The sequence below is a fragment of the Palaemon carinicauda genome, chromosome 5 (assembly GCF_036898095.1).
Source record: "Palaemon carinicauda isolate YSFRI2023 chromosome 5, ASM3689809v2, whole genome shotgun sequence".
NCBI lineage: Eukaryota > Metazoa > Arthropoda > Malacostraca > Decapoda > Palaemonidae > Palaemon > Palaemon carinicauda.
In genome coordinates this window covers 189793313-189814705 of record NC_090729.1, presented here as the reverse complement: position 1 = coordinate 189814705, position 21393 = coordinate 189793313, and the positions used below count along the sequence as shown (strand labels likewise).

The window sequence follows — 21393 nt, the reverse complement described above, 5'->3', positions numbered from 1 at the left end:
AAATCAATTCTTAATTAGCTTCTCTCCTAAGTGATCGAAGCATTGCTCACAGGTACAACAAAGCAAGTTGCGTCACAAGTTCTGCGTCGCAGGTAAAAAGTAAACATCGCGTATTGCTTATCCAGCGTCACTCAAAAGAAGCTCAAGACAATGGAAACGAACTGCCATTGTCTTTATTGTTTGTCTTTAGGGACAAATGGAATGTTTATTATTATATATTTTTTTTTTTTAAACTGGTATTTATCCGAGGTAGGAAAGCCTGATTTTGAGTCGACATTTAAGGGAACTAATTAATTTTGATTGAATTATTGGAAAAATCGTTGACATAAAGGTGAGGATGTTCTTAAGAATAGTTTCTTGTTCATTTACGTGACGTAGATGTACTTACATATTATATACACACAGAAACACACAAGTATACTTACACACATTAACACAAATATACAGTGTATATATATATATATATATATATATATATATATATATATATATATATATATATATATATAGAGCTCAGAGGGATGGCACAGAAAACAGATATATGGTGTGAATTCCTTAAGGCACTATCTAGCCCGAGGGTGACATAGGGTTAAGCAAGCATGTGTATGTGTATGTGTATGTGAGTGTGTGTATATGTGTATAAATATACATTTATATACATATATGAATATCTATCTATATATATATATATATATATATATATTATATAAATTTATATATATATATATGAATATCTATCTATCTATCTATCTATTTATATATATATATATATATATTGTAGATATAGATATTCATACATGTATATATATATGAGTATATATGCACATATACACACACTCACATATATATATATATATATATATATATATATATATATATATATATAAACATGTATGTACGTATACACCATGCAAAACTCTCTCAGCAAGACATAAAAAACCCTGCAATAAACATAAGCATTTCATACTACATTCTATAAAACTAAAAAGCGATATAGAAACAAGACCTCCATGGAACCCTACCTAGCACGAGATACTTTCTCTGGACGGGATCGAACCTCGGCCATTCGGGTGTCCTGTGGCTGCCCTTGTGCCCTCCGAACATCTCCACAGAAGAAGAGGAGAGGTCGTTGGGATGTCTGTGGAAGAGGGCAGAATATATATATATATATATATATATATATATATATATATATATATATATATATATATATAGAAATAACTCTGTATTGTGTTAGTGAGGTATTTTATCACACATAAAAGAACATATATTTACCTATATATAGTATATCGAAGTATATATATAATATATATATATATATATATATATATATATATAATTTATATATATATATATACATATACATATATAAACGTATATAAATTATTATATAAGCATCTACTTATATGTGGATATAATCACACACACACACACACACACACACACATATATATATATATATATATATTATATATATATATATACAGTATATATATATATAAATTATATGTGTATATATATATATATATATATATATATATATATATATATATATATATATTATGTGTAAGTAAATACATATATTCCATACGTGCATATATATGCGTGTATGTCTACTATTACAGCTACTTCTAATATCAATCATAATAAGATGATAACAAAAACAATAAAAGCAATAATAACAATTCTTACCCGAATTTCACGAAGTTGGCCCACATATTGATAACAGATTCACTGAGGGCCATGTCCACCACAGTGAAGTTTGTATTGGCCCCGATAGCACCCAGGGCCCCGAGTGGGTGCCCGAAGACGTATGCTAACTCGTTCACCAATTTTCGATGGTGCCTCTGCGAATGGGGAATCATAAGGCATGTTAATATTTCATTCGTATAGAAGGGTATTATGTAAATGGTTAGAAGTGTTGACATAGTAGGGACAATACTGATACATATAAATATATAAATGTATATATATTATAATATACTTATGTATAGATACGTATAAATGTACTGTATACATATTCATAGGTACATATCTATGTGTGTATACTCACATATATATGTACTGTATGCATATATACATACGCCTGCATATACATGAATACATACATATGTGTAGGTATACATATAAATAGATATGTAGTATATATATGTATATATATATATATATATATATATATATATATATATATACACATATATACACACCATCATATACATGAGTATGTGTATGTGTTTTACACCTCCACTCCTAACAATAAATACAATTACAAAAAAAAAAAGAAAAAAAAAAAAAAAAAAAAAATTCTGTACGAACATACCTATCAACAAATCTACCCATCATTTCTGACGGGTCGCATAAACTACTCATTCAATATACTAAAAAAAAAAAATCAAACTCACATCCGAGTAGTGATTCTCCTCTCTGTGATCCAAAACGTAAAGGTAAGTAGTCCGTGACGCAGTGCAGAGCTGGCGAGCGAGCACCAACATGGGAGAGACAATATTGGCGTCGTGCAGGGCTTCCCCAGTCATGTCCCTGATGCTGATTGGATGCTGCACCGCTCTCGACCAATCAGTGTACTCGGATGAGATGGCTAGCATGATTTCCTGCGGTTTGGTGGAAATAGGATGAGTGGTTGGTAATTATCTGGCATTATTGATGAAAACTGGAATTTTCCTTAATAAATAATTAATACCCTGAGATAAAGAAAAAAGAAATAAATATATAGATTATTGCTATTATTATTATTATTATCATTGTTATTATTATCAATATCTGGCATCATTGATACTGATTGTACTATGCTTAATAAACAATAAACAATTTAAGATTGAAAAACAGAAATGAAATAAATAGCTTATTATCATTATCATTATTATTAATATTATTATTATTATTATTATTATTATCATCATCATTATTATTATCAAAATTACTTGCTAAGCTACTAACCCCAGTTGGAAAAGCAGAATGCTATAAGCCCAAGGGTTCCAACAGGGAAAATAGCCCAATGAGGAAAGGAAATACATACAGTACAAGAGAAGTAATTAACAATTGAAATATCTTCAGAACAGTAACAATATTAAAGTAAATCTTTCATATATAAACTATAAAAACTTTGAAAAAACACAAGAAGAGAAATAAGATAGAATGAAAATTTAAAATTTTATATATCATTTAAAAACGAGTTATAGAATAATGATCGGAGTTGGGTACATATTAAATGATTTTTGTTTTGTAATTTCCTGTTGAATCAATTGGTTTTCAATGACTTGTACTGTATACGTAAGAAAATATTTTTCATGCATTTAGATGTTTCATTTATTTTCCTTCCATTAAAATAGTTTTTAATTTCAAATCAAGGTACGAGAGATTAAAACCTTGTTTTTTTGCGTAATAAAAAACACTTTTTTTTTGCGTAATAAATAAAACCTTGTTTTTTTAGCGTAATGCCAGAATTACGTATTGAATAATGACCAATTCATATAAAACCTCTTTCTCTCTCTCTCTCTCTCTCTCTCTCTCTCTCTCTCTCTCTCTCTCAATACATCAGAGAAAGGAGTTATATGCACTATAAAAAGACAGTATTTAAGAGCAAATACCCTATTCGAAAGAAACCACATAGAAATTTGACAAAATATTTTTTTTACATTATGAAAATACATTCTACAGTAGCCATTGCCTGACCCGCCTTGGTTCTAGCTTGGGTGGATAGAAGGCTTTGTCCCTAATCATATGTATATATGGTGACACTCTAGGGCATTGTCCTGCTAGCCAGAGCTTAGTCACTGTTCCTTGCCTCTGCCATTCACGAGCAAACTTTAAACCTTTAAATGAAATTATCAGCACACTGATGAGTCTCTAGGGCATTGTCAGTTTCATGCCTGTGCCATTCATGAGCAGCCTTCAAACCTTTAAATGAACTTATCAGCACACTGATGAGTCTCTATGGCATTGTCAGTTCCATGCCTCTGCTATTCACGAGCGACCTTTAAACCTTTAAATGAACTTATCAGCACACTGGTGAGTCTCTAGGGCATTGTCAGTCCCTTGCCTCTGCCATTCACGAACGACCTTTAAACCTTTAAATGAACTTATCAGCACACTGGTGAGTCTCTAGAGTATAGTCAGATCCCTTGCCTCTGCCATTCACGAGCGACCTTTAAACCTTTAAGTGAACTTATCAGCACACTGGTGAGTCTCTAGGGCATAGTCAGATCCCTTGCCTCTGCCATTCACGAGCGACCTTTAAATCTTTAAATGAACTTATCATCGCACTGGTGAGTCTCTAGGGCATTGTCAGTCCCTTGCCTCTGCCATTCACGAGCGACCTTTAAATCTTTAAATGAACTTATCAGCACACTGGTGAGTCTCTAGGGCATAGTCAGATCCCTTGCCTCTGCCATTCACGAGCGACCTTTAAATCTTTAAATGAACTTATCATCGCACTGGTGAGTCTCTAGGGCATTGTCAGTCCCTTGCCTCTGCCATTCACGAGCGACCTTTAAACCTTTAAATGAACTTATCAGCACACTGGTGAGTCTCTGGGGCATTGTCACTGTCTCTTGCCTCTTCCATTCACGAGCGACCTTTAAACCTTTAAATGAACTTATCAGCACACTGGTGAGTCTCTAGGGCATTGTCACTGTCCCTTGCCTCTTCCATTCACGAGCGACCTTTAAACCTTTAAATGAACTTATCAGCACACTGGTGAGTCTCTAGGGCATTGTCACTGTCCCTTGCCTCTGCCATTCACGAGCGACCTTTAAACCTTTAAATAAACTTATCAGCACACTGGTGAGTCTCTAGGGCATTGTCACTGTCCCTTGCCTCTGCCATTCACGAGCGACCTTTAAACCTTTAAATAAACTTATCAGCACACTGGTGAGTCTCTGGGGCATAGTCAGTCCCTTGCCTCTGCCATTCACGAGCGACCTTTAAACCTTTAAATGAACTTATCAGCACACTGGTGAGTCTCTGGGGCATTGTCACTGTCTCTTGCCTCTTCCATTCACGAGCGACCTTTAAACCTTTAAATGAACTTATCATCACACTGGTGAGTCTCTAGGGCATAGTCAGTTCCCTTGCCTCTGCCATTCACGAACGACCTTTAAACCTTTAAATGAACTTATCAGCACACTGGTGAGTCTCTAGGGCATTGTCAGTTCCCTTGCCTCTGCCATTCACGAACGACCTTTAAACCTTTAAATGAACTTATCAGCCCACTGGTGAGTCTCTAGGGCATTGTCAGTTCCCTTGCCTCTGCCATTCACGAACGACCTTTAAACCTTTAAATGAACTTATCATCACACTGGTGAGTCTCTAGAGTATAGTCAGATCCCTTGCCTCTGCCATTCACGAACGACCTTTAAACCTTTAAGTGAACTTATCAGCACACTGGTGAGTCTCTAGGGCATAGTCAGATCCCTTGCCTCTGCCATTCACGAGCGACCTTTAAACCTTTAAGTGAACTTATCAGCCCACTGGTGAGTCTCTAGGGCATTGTCAGTTCCCTTGCCTCTGCCATTCACGAGCGACCTTTAAACCTTTAAGTGAACTTATCAGCCCACTGGTGAGTCTCTAGGGCATTGTCAGTTCCCTTGCCTCTGCCATTCACGAGCGACCTTTAAACCTTTAAGTGAACTTATCAGCCCACTGGTGAGTCTCTAGGGCATTGTCAGTTCCCTTGCCTCTGCCATTCACGAGCGACCTTTAAACCTTTAAGTGAACTTATCAGCCCACTGGTGAGTCTCTAGGGCATTGTCAGTTCCCTTGCCTCTGCCATTCACGAGCGACCTTTAAACCTTTAAGTGAACTTATCAGCCCACTGGTGAGTCTCTAGGGCATTGTCAGTTCCCTTGCCTCTGCCATTCACGAGCGACCTTTAAACCTTTAAGTGAACTTATCAGCCCACTGGTGAGTCTCTAGGGCATTGTCAGTTCCCTTGCCTCTGCCATTCACGAGCGACCTTTAAACCTTTAAGTGAACTTATCAGCCCACTGGTGAGTCTCTAGGGCATTGTCAGTTCCCTTGCCTCTGCCATTCACGAGCGACCTTTAAACCTTTAAATGAACTTATCATCACACTGGTGAGTCTCTAGGGCATTGCCAGTTCCCTTGCCTCTGCCATTCACGAGCGACCTTTAAACCTTTAAATGAACTTATCAGCAGTTCCCTTGCCTCTGCCAATCATGAGCGGCCTTTAAACCTTTAAATGAACTTATCAGCACACTGGTGAGTCTCTAGGGCATAGGCAGTTCCCTTGCCTCTGCCATTCACGAGCGACCTTTAAACCTTTAAATGAACTTATCAGCACACTAGTGAGTCTCTAGGGCATAGTCAGTTCCCTTGCCTCTGCCATTCACGAACGACCTTTAAACCTTTAAATGAACTTATCAGCACACTGGTGAGTCTCTAGGGCATAGTCAGTTCCCTTGCCTCTGCCATTCACGAGCGACCTTTAAACCTTTAAATGAACTTATCAGCGCACTGGTGAGTCTCTAGGGCATTGCCAGTTCCCTTGCCTCTGCCATTCACGAGCGACCTTTAAACCTTTAAATGAACTTATCAGCGCACTGGTGAGTCTCTAGGGCATTGCCAGTTCCCTTGCCTCTGCCATTCACGAGCGACCTTTAAACCTTTAAATGAACTTATCATCACACTGGTGAGTCTCTAGGGCATAGTCAGTTCCCTTGCCTCAGCCATTCACAAGCGACCTTTAAACCTTCAAATGAACTTATCAGCGCACTGATGAGTCTCTAGGGCATTGTCAGTTCCCTTGCCTCTGCCATTCACGAGCGCCCTTTAAACCTTTAAATGAACTTATCAGCACACTGGTGAGTCTCTAGGGCATAGTCAGTTCCCTTGCCTCTGCCATTCACGAGCGACCTTTAAAACTTTAAATGAACTTATCAGGACACTGGTGAATCTCCAGGGCATTGTCACTCTCCCTTGCCTCTGCCATTCACGATCGACCTTTAAACCTTTGAATGAACTTATCAGGACACTGGTGAATCTCCAGGGCATTGTCACTCTCCCTTGCCTCTGCCATTCACGAGCGACCTTTAAAACTTTAAATGAACTTATCAGGACACTGGTGAATCTCCAGGGCATTGTCACTCTCCCTTGCCTCTGCCATTCACGAGCGACCTTTAAAACTTTAAATGAACTTATCAGGACACTGGTGAATCTCCAGGGCATTGTCACTCTCCCTTGCCTCTGCCATTCACGAGCGACCTTTAAAACTTTAAATGAACTTATCAGGACACTGGTGAATCTCCAGGGCATTGTCACTCTCCCTTGCCTCTGCCATTCACGAGCGACCTTTAAAACTTTAAATGAACTTATCAGGACACTGGTGAATCTCCAGGGCATTGTCACTCTCCCTTGCCTCTGCCATTCACAAGCGACCTTTAAAACTTTAAATGAACTTATCAGGACACTGGTGAATCTCCAGGGAATTGTCACTCTCCCTTGCCTCTGCCATTCACGATCGACCTTTAAACCTTTGAATGAACTTATCAGGACACTGGTGAATCTCCAGGGCATTGTCACTCTCCCTTGCCTCTGCCATTCACGAGCGACCTTTAAAACTTTAAATGAACTTATCAGGACACTGGTGAATCTCCAGGGCATTGTCACTCTCCCTTGCCTCTGCCATTCACGATCGACCTTTAAACCTTTGAATGAACTTATCAGGACACTGGTGAATCTCCAGGGCATTGTCACTCTCCCTTGCCTCTGCCATTCACGAGCGACCTTTAAAACTTTAAATGAACTTCAGCACACTGGTGAATCTCCAGGGCATTGTCACTCTCCCTTGCCTCTGCCATTCACGAGCGACCTTTAAAACTTTAAATGAACTTCAGCACACTGGTGAATCTCCAGGGCATTGTCACTCTCCCTTGCCTCTGCCATTCACGAGCAGCCTTTAAACCTTTAAATAAAAACACAAACAAATCCACAAACCTGCAGATGGAATCGGTAATTGTTCCTGACGAAAGTCCTCAGTAGTCTGTCCCTGTGCTCCGACTCGAATCCATGCTGTAACTCGTTCTCGTTGAAGATCTCGAGGAAGTTCGCCGTTGTGATCCCGAGGAGAAGGTCGACTGGTGTGCGGCGTTCCTTTCCTGAGGAATAGAAAACAAGGGATCGTTATCTCTCATCGAGTGCTGGGGCCGGGAAGACTGATCATTATTATTATTATTATTACTATTATTATTATTATTATTCTTGTTGTTATTATTATAATTATTATTATTATTATTATTTTTATTATTATTATTATTATTATTATTATTATTATTATTATTCAAGAAATAACATTATTATTATTGTCATTATTATTATTATTAGCCAAGCTACAACCCTAGTTGGAAAACCAGGATGCTATAAATCCAAAGGCTCCAACAGGGGAAAATAGCCCACTGAGGAAAGGATATTAATAAACTACAAGTAATGAACAATTAAAATAAAATATCTTAAGAATAGTAACGACATTAAAATAGGTCTTCCATATATAAACTTTAATTTTCTTTTATGTTGTTACTGATCTCAAGATATCTTGTATTTATCATTCGTTACTTTTCAAGTAGTTTATTTAGTTCCTTGTTTCTCTTCCTCAATGGGTTATTTTCCTTGTTAGAGCCCTTGGGGTTATAGCATCCTACTTCTCTAACTAGGGTTGTAGCTTAGCTAATAATAATAATAATAATAATAATAACAATAATAATAATAATAATAAAGATAGAATAGAAAGAATAGACCCTTGAAAAGAGGGTTTAAGAACTCATACAGTGTGACATGTGAGGTGAACTGACGGTACAGTTGGCTTCAATAGTTCCGGTACACCAACGTCTCCTTAGTTTTCCGTGAAGTGTACCGGAATCAATGAAGCCAACTGTACTACACCCAAGTAATTGTCGATGTCTTTAGAAAATCGTCAGTTGTGTCAGCCTACAATTTTCATCAGATCAACATGTTGAAAATTGTAGCGACTGGCAGAAAATTATAAGAATCTAATTCATGATACATTTTATCCTACACTAGTGTACGCGGGCAGTCAAAAAAATGACGACTAAATATTTAGATGGATATTCACAAATACGCACACCAGTGTGAGACTACTCCTCTCCCTCCTACCCAAGGAAGCTGGGTGTGACCAGATATATAATATATATATATATATATATATATATATATATATATATATATACATATATATATATATATGTATGTATGTATGTATATATATATATGTATATAAATATATATATATATATATATATATATATATATATATATATATATATATATATATATATTACGCACACTAAGATATGTCTACTCTCCCTCCTACCCGAGAATATATTTATATATATATATATATATATATATATATATATATATATATATATATATATATATATACATACATACATACATACATACATACATATATATATATATATATATATATATATATATATATATATCCAGACGCTTGCTCTTTATTACATAGAAGTAATTCTTGAGAAACTACTATGATAGAACACTATTTTTCAGCGGTATAATTTTTTTTCGATAGAAAATCTACGTATAGAAAATATAACACCAGTCAAATGAAACCATTTAAAAACACAATGGTAGAAAGTCCTCCGGGATAAAAGAGTGCTACTATGGTTTAGAGTTCCAAATGCTTTTAAAATGTCACCCTAAAAAAAATCTGACCGTTATTTTCACCCAAAAATAGTGTAATACAGCATGAATACTTTGAATCTCTTCTTTTATTGTTATTATCTTTTAAAGTAATATTATTAACAAAGAACATCGTATTCATGAAGTATTTGATTTATTGCACATATCATTTACATTATTTTTTTTTTTCAAATTTGCTTATGAGAGTAATCACTAATAAAAAGTATGATTTGTTCATTTCTACATTGATATAATATTATTATTATTATTATTATTATTATTATTATTATTATTATTATTATTACCACCGACAACGAAGTTGGTAGGAGGTTATGTTTTACCCCTTGTTTTGTGTTTGTGTGTGTGTGTTTGTTTGTGAACAGCTTCCTGCCACAATTTTAATCGCAGAATAATGAAACTTGCATGGATTAACTGTTGTGCAAAAAGCTGGAAATGATTAAATTTTGGAAAGTCAAGGTCAAAGGTCATGGTCACGGTCAAGCTACAGGTCGAGAAATAAGCTGCCACAGCGGAGGTTAGTGGTCTACTGAGTGCCACTCTAGTTGTTATTATTATTATTATTATTATTATTATTATTATTATTATTATTACCTCCGATAACGAAGTTGAAAGGAGGTTATGTTTTACCCCTTGTTTTGTGTTTGTGTGTGTGTGTGTGTGTGTGTGTGTGTGTGTGTGTGTGTGTGTGAGTTTGTTTGTGAATAGCTTCCTGACCACAATTTTAATCGCAGAGTAATGAGACTTGCAGGGATTAACTGTTTTGTAAAAAGCTGTAAATGAATAAATTTTTGAAGGTCAAGGTCACGGTCGAACAAAAGGTCAAGAAATAAGCTGTCGTGGCGAAGGTCTGCGCTCAGCTGAGTGCCCCTCTAGTTGTTATTATTATTATTATTATTATTATTATTATTATTAGACAAGCTACTACCGTAGTTGAAAAAGCAGGATGCTATAGGCCCTAGGACTCCAAGGAAAAAATAGCCCAATGAGGAAAAGAAATTGGTAAAATAATAAAATATAAAAAAAAATATAAAATATCTCAAGATCAATAACAACTTTATAATAGATCTGTCACACGCCAGTTTGTTCAACATATAAAAATTCGCTGCCAGTTTGAACTTCTGAAATTCCATAGATTCAACTGCTCGATCAGTTAAATCCTTCCACAATCTGGTCGCAGCTGGATTAAAACTTCACTCCTAAAATACTGTGTAGATTTGATAGATAATTATGGTAGAAGAGACTCTTTAGCTATGGTAAGCAGCTCTTCAAAGAGGAAACTCCAAAATCAAACCATTGTTCTTTAGTCTTGGGTAGTGCCATAGCCTCTGCACCATGGTCTTCCACAGTCTTGGGTTAGAGTTCTCTTGCTTGAGGGTACATTCAAGCACACTATTCTATCAGATTCCTTATTTCCTTTCCTCACTGGGTTATATTCCCTGTTGGACCCTTGGGCTTATAACTTCCTGCTTTTCCAACTGGGGTTGTTACTTATCTAATAATAATATAAAAAACTAGAAAAGCACTAAAGTGCAGACCTCCGCCACGAAAGTTTATTTCTCAAAACCAGCTTGCCTTTCCCAGAATCTATTTAGACCATGGGCGTATTTGAGGTTAAGGTTAGGATTAAGCCGGTCAACCTTTTGCTCGACCTTGACCTTGACCTTTGACCTAGAACTTTTAGAATTGAATCACTTCCATAGCTCAACATAGCCATTAATCCCTGAAAGTTTCACTACTCGATGAGTGAAATTGCGACTAGGAAGTTGTTCACAAACAAACGCACAAACAGGGGCGAAAACATAACCTCCTCCCAACTTAGTAATAATAATAATAATAATGATAATAATAATAATAATAATAGTAAGAATAATAGTAATAATAACAATAATAATAATAATAATAATAATAATAATAAGAATAAGAATAATAATGATAATAATAATGATAATAATAATAATAATGATAATAATAATAATAATGATAATAATAATAATAATAATAATGATAATAATAATAATAATAATAATAATGATAATAATAATAGTAAGAATAATAGTAATAATAATAATAATAATAATAATGATAATAATAATAATAATAACAACAATAATAACAATAATAATAATAATAAAAATAATAATAACAATATTTAACTCTACTTACCCATTTTACTTTGCTGATGCTTCCAGTCCGGCTTAATCGTGACACCATCTACGCTTGGCCCAATGGCTACCAAAAACTGTGGTGTTTCCAACTGTACCTATTAAGAAGAATGATAAAAACATAAGTTATTATTGTAAACATAAAATATATTAATAAACATGAAATATATTAATAAACATAAAATTTATTAATAAACATAAAATATATTAATAAACATAAAATATATTAATAAACATAAAATATATTAATAAACATAAAATATATTAATAAACTTAAAATATATTAATACACATAAAATATATTAATATACATAAAATATATTAATATACATAAAATATATTAATAAACATAAAATATATTAATAAACATAAAATATATTAATATACATAAAATATATTAATATACATGAAATATATTAATATACATAAAATATATTAATATACATAAAATATATTAATATACATAAAATATATTAATAAACATAATAAACATAATATAATAAACATGGTATAATAAACATAAGTATATTAATCAATCATATCTTTCGATTTAAATGTTCGTTTGTGTTATGTCAATAGTTCCTTATAATTAAATATTTATTAATTTTACTAATATTAATATGAAAATATATTAATAAACATAATAAACATAATATAATAAACATAGTATAATAAACATAAGTATATTAATCAATCATATCTTTCGATGTTGTTGATAGTTTATATATGACATGTCTGTTTTGACGTTGTTACTTATTTTAGAATGATTTATTGTTAATTTGTTCTCTTCATTTATTTATTTCCTTATTTCCTTTCCTCACTGGGCTATTTTTCCCTGTTGCAGCCCCTGGGCTTATAGCATCTTGCTTTTCCAACTAGGGTTGTAGCTTGGATAGTAATAATAATAATAATAATAATAATAATAATTTAAATGTTCGTTTGTGTTATGTTATGTCAATAGTTCCTTATAATTAAATATTTATTAATCTTACTAATATTAATATGAAGGGAAGATTTATAATTAACTTTATTGTCTTGCTATTTTGATGGGTTAAAGTGGCCTCAATTTCCATTAACTTCTGAACTGTAACTTATCAAAGGTCATGGGACAATGTTATATTTGGATAAAGTCTATTTTTTTTTATATCAAATCCAAAAATTAAAGTTATGGTGGACATCCTTGTTCTGCCCAAATATATTTGATTGAGTATTGGTCAAATGATAAGTATTTATTAAAAATACCCAGTAGAGTATTTTCTAAATTATATAGACCACCATATATATGTGTATATATATACTATATATTTATATATATATATATATATATATACATATATATATACACACACTAAATATATATATATATATATATATATACACACACACACATATATATATATGTGTGTGTATATATAAATATAAATAAATATATATATATATATATATATATATACACAATATATATATATATATATATATATGATACATATACATGTTAGAATGAGTGGAAAATGAGGTTAAAACATAAGGAAGATTAGTCTAATCAAATAATGAGCATCGCCCTTCCTGAAAAACAAATTTACATTAATTTTTTAGCATATAAACAACCTGATATGAAATACATCTATAAAAAGTCAATAGTTGTATCTAGGTTTAATCTACAGAAATAGTGTAGTCATTTACCAAGCGTTCATTTTTCAATTTATATTTATAGTACTGTTGTAAAAAAAAAAAAATTGAAATTTTCAGCAGAGATGGCTGGGACATTTAATGAGAATGGGTGAAAATAGAATAGCAAGGAGGAGATGGGACTGGACACCTGGTGGGAGGAGATCATGAGGTAGACCACTTAAACACTGGAGGGATGCAATTGAGGAGATTCTGACAAGGCACAACATGCCAACAATTGAACCGCTGAGAAGAGAAGGGATTTTTGGAAAACAGAATTGAGTGGAGAAGACAGCTGATTCCACTGACAGGCTGAAAGCCTACCTGGGAGTGGAATTAGAATTAGATTATTATTATCATTATTACTATCCAAGCTACAACCCTAGTTGGAAAAGCAAGATGCTATAAGCCCAGGGGCTCCAACAGGGAAAAATACCCCAGTGAGGAAAGGAAATAAGGAAATAAACAAATGAAGAGAACAAATTAACAATAAATCATTCTAAGATAAGTAACAACGTCAAAACAGACATGTCATATATAAACTATTAGAACTATTCAATACTGCTATACCTCAAGTATCTGGTCAACCGATTTATCCCGTAGACAGTGAAGAAGTTTTTCCGAGTTGTGGTACAGATCTTCGGGAACCTGACAGCCTAGCTGAGTGGCTGTCTCTACTGCGTAGTGGACGGGTTCATGGACGATGGCCCACGGGCTTAAAGCGGATCCGGACATCAGGATCGCCCTCTTGAACAGACCTGCTCCTGGTTGTCGGAAGTGGGAGGATGTGAAAAAATTTGCAAATTTTGGTCATTTTCATACAGGTTTCGATGTTAAAAAATGTGCAAATGTTGATAATTTTCATACATATTACGAATTGAAAAATTTTCAACTGTTGATCATTTTCATACAGGTTTGAAGTAGGAAAATGTCGATCACTTTCATACAAGTTTGAAGTGGGAAGATGTTGATCATTTTCATACAGGTTTCGAAGGGGAAAATTTTGCAAATGTTGATCATTTTCATAAAGTTTCGAAGAGGAAAATTTTGCAAATGTTAATCATTTTCATACAGATTTCGAAGTGGAAAAATGTACAAATGTTGATCATTTTCATATAGTTTCGAGAGGAAAAATTTACAAATGTTGATCATTTTCATACATATGACGAAGTAAAACATGTGCAAGTGTTGATCATTTTCATATAGGTTTCGAAGTGGAAAAATGTACAAATGTTGATCATTTTCATATAGTTTCGAAGTGGAAAAATGTGCAAATGGAAAAATGTACAAATGATGATCATTTTCATACAGGTTTCGAAGACCTTTCCATATATTCATTAATAAGGTGAAAGTGAATAAGCAATTAGATATTTTAAGACTACTTATAGGCATTTAGATATGCTACCCTACAATGAACAAAGGTTTATGGTACAGGCAAAATATTACTTAGACAAAATACAGATAACATAATTCAATGCTATTTTTTCCCCATCAATGCTATTCAAATATTGGAAAATTATTTTGACCTTTTATCTATTCAATAAAAAGTTTAAAAAAATATTATAGATGATTTTTCTGTTAAACGAAAATAATATATAGGATGATGACCTACATATTAAATTTAGACATTATTAATTTCACAGAAATTAGTTATAAAGGATCCCAGTTGAATATGAGAGAGAGAAAAGGCTTTTATTTCTATTTTAAAGCAATAAAATGTCTATTATTAGACAGAGAGAGAGAGATTAACTTTTATTTATATTCTAAAGCAATTCAGTCAAATTTTGGACTGAGAGAGAGAGAGAGAGAGAGAGAGAGAGAGAGAGAGAGAGAGATTAACTTTTATTTATATTTCAAAGTAATTCGAAGTAAAATTTCGGACTGAGAGAGAGAGAGAGAGAGAGAGAGAGAGAAATTAACTTTTATTTAAATTTCAAAGTAATTCGAAGTAAAATTTCGGACAGAGAGAGAGAGAGAGAGAGAGAGAGAGAGAGAGAGAGAGATAACGAATTAACTTTTATTTATATTTCAAAGTAATTCGGATTAAAATTGTGGACTGAGAGAAAAAAAAACTTATATTTATATTTCAAAATTATCCAAAATCGAATTTCGGACTGAGAGAGAATAAAAAAAAACTTATATTAATATTTCAAAGTAATCCAAAAGCAAATTTCGGGCTGAGAGAAAAAAAAATTTAATTTTCTTTATAGCTGAAAATAACCCAAAATCGAACTTCCGGACTGTGAAAGTACCGCTAACAGTAAATAATAATAATAATAATAATAATAATGATAATAATAATAATAATAATGATAATAATAATAATAATAATAATAATAATAATAATAATGATAATCACAATAATGATAATAATAATAATAATAACAATATTAATAATAGTAATAATAATAATGATAATAATAATAATAATAATAATAATAATAATAATAATAATAATAAAAAAATAATAATAATAATAATAATAATAATAATAATAATAATAATAATAAGCAGAACAATTTGTAAAATTCTGTGACCTCTCTAAAATAACCCCCTTTTCCGCCCAGCTGTCTTTTTGACGACATAAACGACTAGTGAGCCAATTACATCCCTTTGTCATTTTCCTTTTTTTTAGCGATGAGTGGATTACGTACATTTTCATCATAAAATTTCACTCTTTTTCAAACTTATAAATGGATTATCCGTTGCCTTTTTAGGCTGAATTCTACGCGAAAGCCTGTTTATATATTTTTTTTTATTTTTTTTTTTAGTTATGAATTAGAATTATTTGTTTTTTTATATGCACATTTTCATCATAAAATTTCACTCTTTTTCAAACTTATAAATGGATTATCCGTTGCCTTTTTAGGCTGAATTCAACGCCGAGAGTCTGTTTATATATTTTTTTATTTTTTTTTTTTTGGTTATGAATAAGAGTATTTTTTTCTTATTTAAATTCTGAGTTGCGAGAGTGTTTATATAAATATTTATTTTCAAGTTATGAATTAGATTATTTTTGTTTCTTATTTAAATTCTGAGTTGCGAGTCTGTTTATATAATTATTTATTTTAAAGTAATGATTAAGATTATTGTTTTTTTTTTTTTATTTAAATTCTGAGTTGCGAGAGTCTGTTTATATAAATATTTATTTTAAAGTTATGAATTAGATTATTGTTTTTTTATGAATTCCAAGTATTGATGATATAAAGATTTTGTTCACGTTGACAATAATAATATATATTATTTTAAAGTTATAAATTAGATTACGTTTCTTTTATTTCAAGTTTTAATGCTGACTTAAAGTTTTTGTTTACAATGGCAATGATAATATAAATATTTATTTCAAAGTTATGATTTAGATTATTATTTTTTTTTTTATTGAAATTCATAGTTTTAATGTTGATTTAAAATTTTTGTTTACATTGGCAATAATAATATAAATATTTCTTTTAAGTTATGAATTAGATTATTGTTTTTTTTTTTTTTTTCATTTAAATTCCTATATTTTATGTTTATTTCAAGTTCTTGTTTACATTGGCAATGATAATAATGATGATTATGCATCAAAATAATTCTTATTATTATCATTATTGTTATTATTATAATTATCAGGAAGCAAATAAACAAATCAACAAACAAACAATATACATCCACCTGTGATCTGTTTATTATTTTTATTATTATCATTTTTATAATTATTAGTATTATTATAATTATAATTATCATTATTATTATTATTATTATTATTATTATTATTATTATTAGTATCGTTATTATTTTTATCATCATCAAGATGCAAATTAAGAAACAATAAATACCCCGTTGAGATCTACTTATTATCCTCGTCATCAATATTATCACAATCATTTCCTTCATCTATTAAAAAAAAAAAAAAAAAAAAAAAACATTCAGATCTATTCATTATCTTCATCAACAATATCATTACAATCATTTTAAAAAAAATAAAAAATAAATAAATTAATAAATAAATAAATAAATAAATAAATACCCCATTCAGATCTACTCATTATCCTCATCGACAATATTATTACAATCATTTCCATCAAAAAAAAAAAAAAAAAAAAAAAAAAAAATTCCATTTCGGCATCGCCTACCTAACCATACTTGCCGCCACGAAAGACAGTACTTACTGACTGACCTGTAGCAGCCGGGGATACCACGAGAAAGTTAAGGCAGGCCGCTCCGGTCCCGTGACCCATGACCGTGACCTGACCCGGGTCACCGCCGAACCGCACGATGTTCTCTTGCACCCAGTGAAGGGCCGCTAATTGGTCCATCAGGCCGTAGTTGGCGACAGTGGCCCGCCCGACTGGGTCCACGTTTGGGTTGAAGAATCCTGCAGGAATGGAATAGGGGATAATATTGAGAAATAGGGTGAATAGGGGGAGATAAGAAAAGGATATTAAGAGTGTTACTGTAGAAATGGAATAGGGAGAACTATTGAGAAATAGGGTGAATAGGGGAGATAAGAAAAGGATATTAAGAGTGTTACTGTAGAAATGGAATAGGGAGAACTATTGAGAAATAGGGTGAATAGGGGAGATAAGAAAAGGATATTAAGAGTGTTACTGAAGAAATGGAATAGGGGAACTATTGAGAAATAGGGTGAATGGGGGAGATAAGAAAAGGATATTAAGAGTGCTACTGTAGAAATGGAATAGGGGAACTATTGAGAAATAAGGTGAATAGGGGAGATAAGAAAAGGATATTAAGAGTGCTACTGTAGAAATGGAATAGGGGATGATATTGAGAAATAGGGTGAATAGGGGAGATAAGAAAAGGATATTAAGAGTGCTACTGTAGAAATGGAATAGGGGAACTATTGAGAAATAAGGTGAATAGGGGAGATAAGAAAAGGATATTAAGAGTGCTCCTGTAGAAATGGAATAGGGGAACTATTGAGAAATAAGGTGAATAGGGGAGATAAGAAAAGGATATTAAGAGTGCTCCTGTAGAAATGGAATAGGGGAACTATTGAGAAATAGGGTGAATAGGAAGATACAAACAGGATATTAAGTATGTTACTGTACTAATGAAATAGGGGGCACTGTTGAGAAATAGGGCAAATAGGGGAGGGGAATACGATAAGGATATTAATAGGAATGTTACCTCTAAAAGGGAATAGGGGAACTATTGAGAAATAGGGTAAATAGGGAGATACGAGGATATTAACAGCGTTACTGTACTAATGAAATAGGGGGAGATATCAAAAAATAGGGTGAATAGGGAAATACGAAAAGGATTTCAATAGGATTGTTATCTCTGAAATGGAATAGGGAAAACTATTGATAAATAGGTAAATAGGGGGAAACAATAATAATATCAAGTGTGTTCCTGTAGAATTGGAATAAGGAAAACTATTAAGAAATCGGGTAAATAGGGGACATACAAAAAAAAACGTTAATAGGAGTTTTACAATAGAAATGGAATAGGGAAAACTATTAAAAATAGGGCGAATAGGGGAGGTACCAACAGGATATTAAGTATGTTACTGTACAAATTGAATAGGGAAAACTATTAAAAATAGGGTGAATAGGGGAGATAAGATAATGATATTAATAGGACTATCTCTGAAATAGAATAGGGATAATTATTAAGATATAGGGGGGCTATTTCATCTGCAGTCATTGCCTGGCCCTCCCTGTTTCTACCTTAGGTGGAGAGGGGGCTTGGGCGTTGATCATATGTATATATGGTCAGTCTCTAGGGCATTGTCCTGCTTGCTACACAAGAAGTTTATGTCATACACCAATATAATAAGAAATTAGGATATTGTAAAATAATTATTTGATTTTAAAACAATATACAGAAATGAAATTATGACAGCGAAGTTTTTGTGATGTTCTTATTACAAAATATATCTAAATATAGATTTGACACGAGTTATATATCAAAATCAAAAATTATTTCTTAAAAATAAAAAATAAAATAAAAATAATGTAAAAAAAAATATATCTAAATATAGATTTGACACGAGTTATATACCAAAATAAAAAATTATTTCTTAAGAAAAAATAAAATAAAAATAATGAAAAAAAATATAGAAGAAAACTAATCGTATCGATATAAACAAACAAAATGATAGAGATTGAACGAAAGTGATCCAAAAACTTGCTTAAATAGTGTATGCGACCCGTCCAAAATGACGCTATATATTTAGATAGATATATACACATACGAACACGCACCCCGTCTCACCAGGGTATGACTACTTCCTTTCCCCCTACCCAAGGGATGGAGAGAGACCGAGTAATTATATATCTTGCAAGGTGACAAGAATATATATATATATATATATATATGAATATATATATATATATATATATGAATATATATATAAGTACACACATTTACATATATACATACATACATATATATATATATATATATATATAAATATATATATACATACACACAAATGTATAATATATATATATATATATATATATTTATATATTATACATATGTATATATATATATATATATATGTATGTATGTATGTATGTAAATGTGTGTACTTATATATATATTCATATGTATATATATATATATATATGAATATATATATATATATATATATGAATATATATATATATATATAAGTACACACATTTACATACATACATACATACACACACACATATATATATATATATATATAAATATATATATATACATACACACATATGTATAATATATATATATATATATATATACACATATGTATATATATATATATATATGTATATATATACATATATATATATATGTGTATATATATATATTTATATATATATATATATATATGTATATATAGCCAATAATTGCCCTTTATTATATAGGGGACACTTGTAATAATTATTTTAGTTGTTTTTTAAACTTGATTACATATATAAAATCTGCTCAAAGAATCCGAAAATAAGACCTAAATTCATCAAACAAATTAAAAATTAAGACCGAAATAAAACTAAAAAAAAAATAAAAAGAAAGCACTACATAAAATTCTACATATAAGTATTATTATAATTATCATTATTATTATCATTGTTGTTGTTGTTGTTGTTGTTGTTGTTATGTTGTTGTTGTTGTTATTATTACAAGCCAAGCTAAAATCCTTCAAATCTACTCAAAGCAAGCGAAAATGAGGCCTGAATTCAACCTAAGACTACCCAAGCGAAGACCGAAATAAAACGAAAACAGTATGAAATTAAAAAAAAAAAGAAATTCTCTCAGCTAAGTGACACGTGCTTCAAATCTTAATTCGCCCTGACACTCGTCAATTGAAATGTCAATACGAACAAACAGCTCGACTCCGCATAAACCATTTTTTTTTTTTTTTTTTTTTTTTTGGTCATGATCCACGCCACGCACTTTCAACCAGGAAGCAATATGATATATTTGAGAGCTTCAAGAATAATGATTTCGGTCCGGCGTGACATGTGACTTCTGCCTCATTATGAATATGTATGTTTGAAGGTTTAAAGGCCGTTCATGAATGGTAAAGGCAAGGGACAGTGACATCACCTTAGACACAGGCCTATGTCCCAATGACTGACCATATACTATTATTATTATTATTATTATCATTATTATTATCATTATTATCACTAACTAAACTACAACCCTAGTTGGAAACGCAGGATGCAATAGGATTAGCCTTCTCTACCTATAGTCCATTTCTTTTAGCGAGGCAGATTAGCACCGACTCGCAGCGGTGTCCTTTTTGCTCGGAAAAGTTTCCTGATCGCTGATTGGTTGGACATGATAATTCTAACCAATCAGCGATCAGGAAACTTTTCCGAGCTAAAAGGGCACCGCTGCGA

At 31.9% G+C, this 21393-nt stretch overlaps 1 protein-coding gene across 2 annotated transcripts in view; it reads right to left on the bottom strand.

Moving 5' to 3' along the window:
* Positions 1–21393, bottom strand: part of LOC137640738 (neuroligin-4, X-linked-like) — a 254309-nt gene that overhangs the window by 4876 nt on the left and 228040 nt on the right. For both annotated transcript variants that reach the window (XM_068373218.1, XM_068373216.1), the window contains exons 3-9: positions 17709–17906; positions 14120–14313; positions 11883–11979; positions 7971–8131; positions 2403–2609; positions 1693–1847; positions 1023–1138 (exon numbers count right to left, since the gene is read on the bottom strand). In XM_068373218.1, coding sequence (XP_068229319.1) covers positions 1023–1138; positions 1693–1847; positions 2403–2609; positions 7971–8131; positions 11883–11979; positions 14120–14313; positions 17709–17906 — 1128 coding nt within the window. The remainder of the gene's footprint in view (positions 1–1022; positions 1139–1692; positions 1848–2402; positions 2610–7970; positions 8132–11882; positions 11980–14119; positions 14314–17708; positions 17907–21393) is intronic.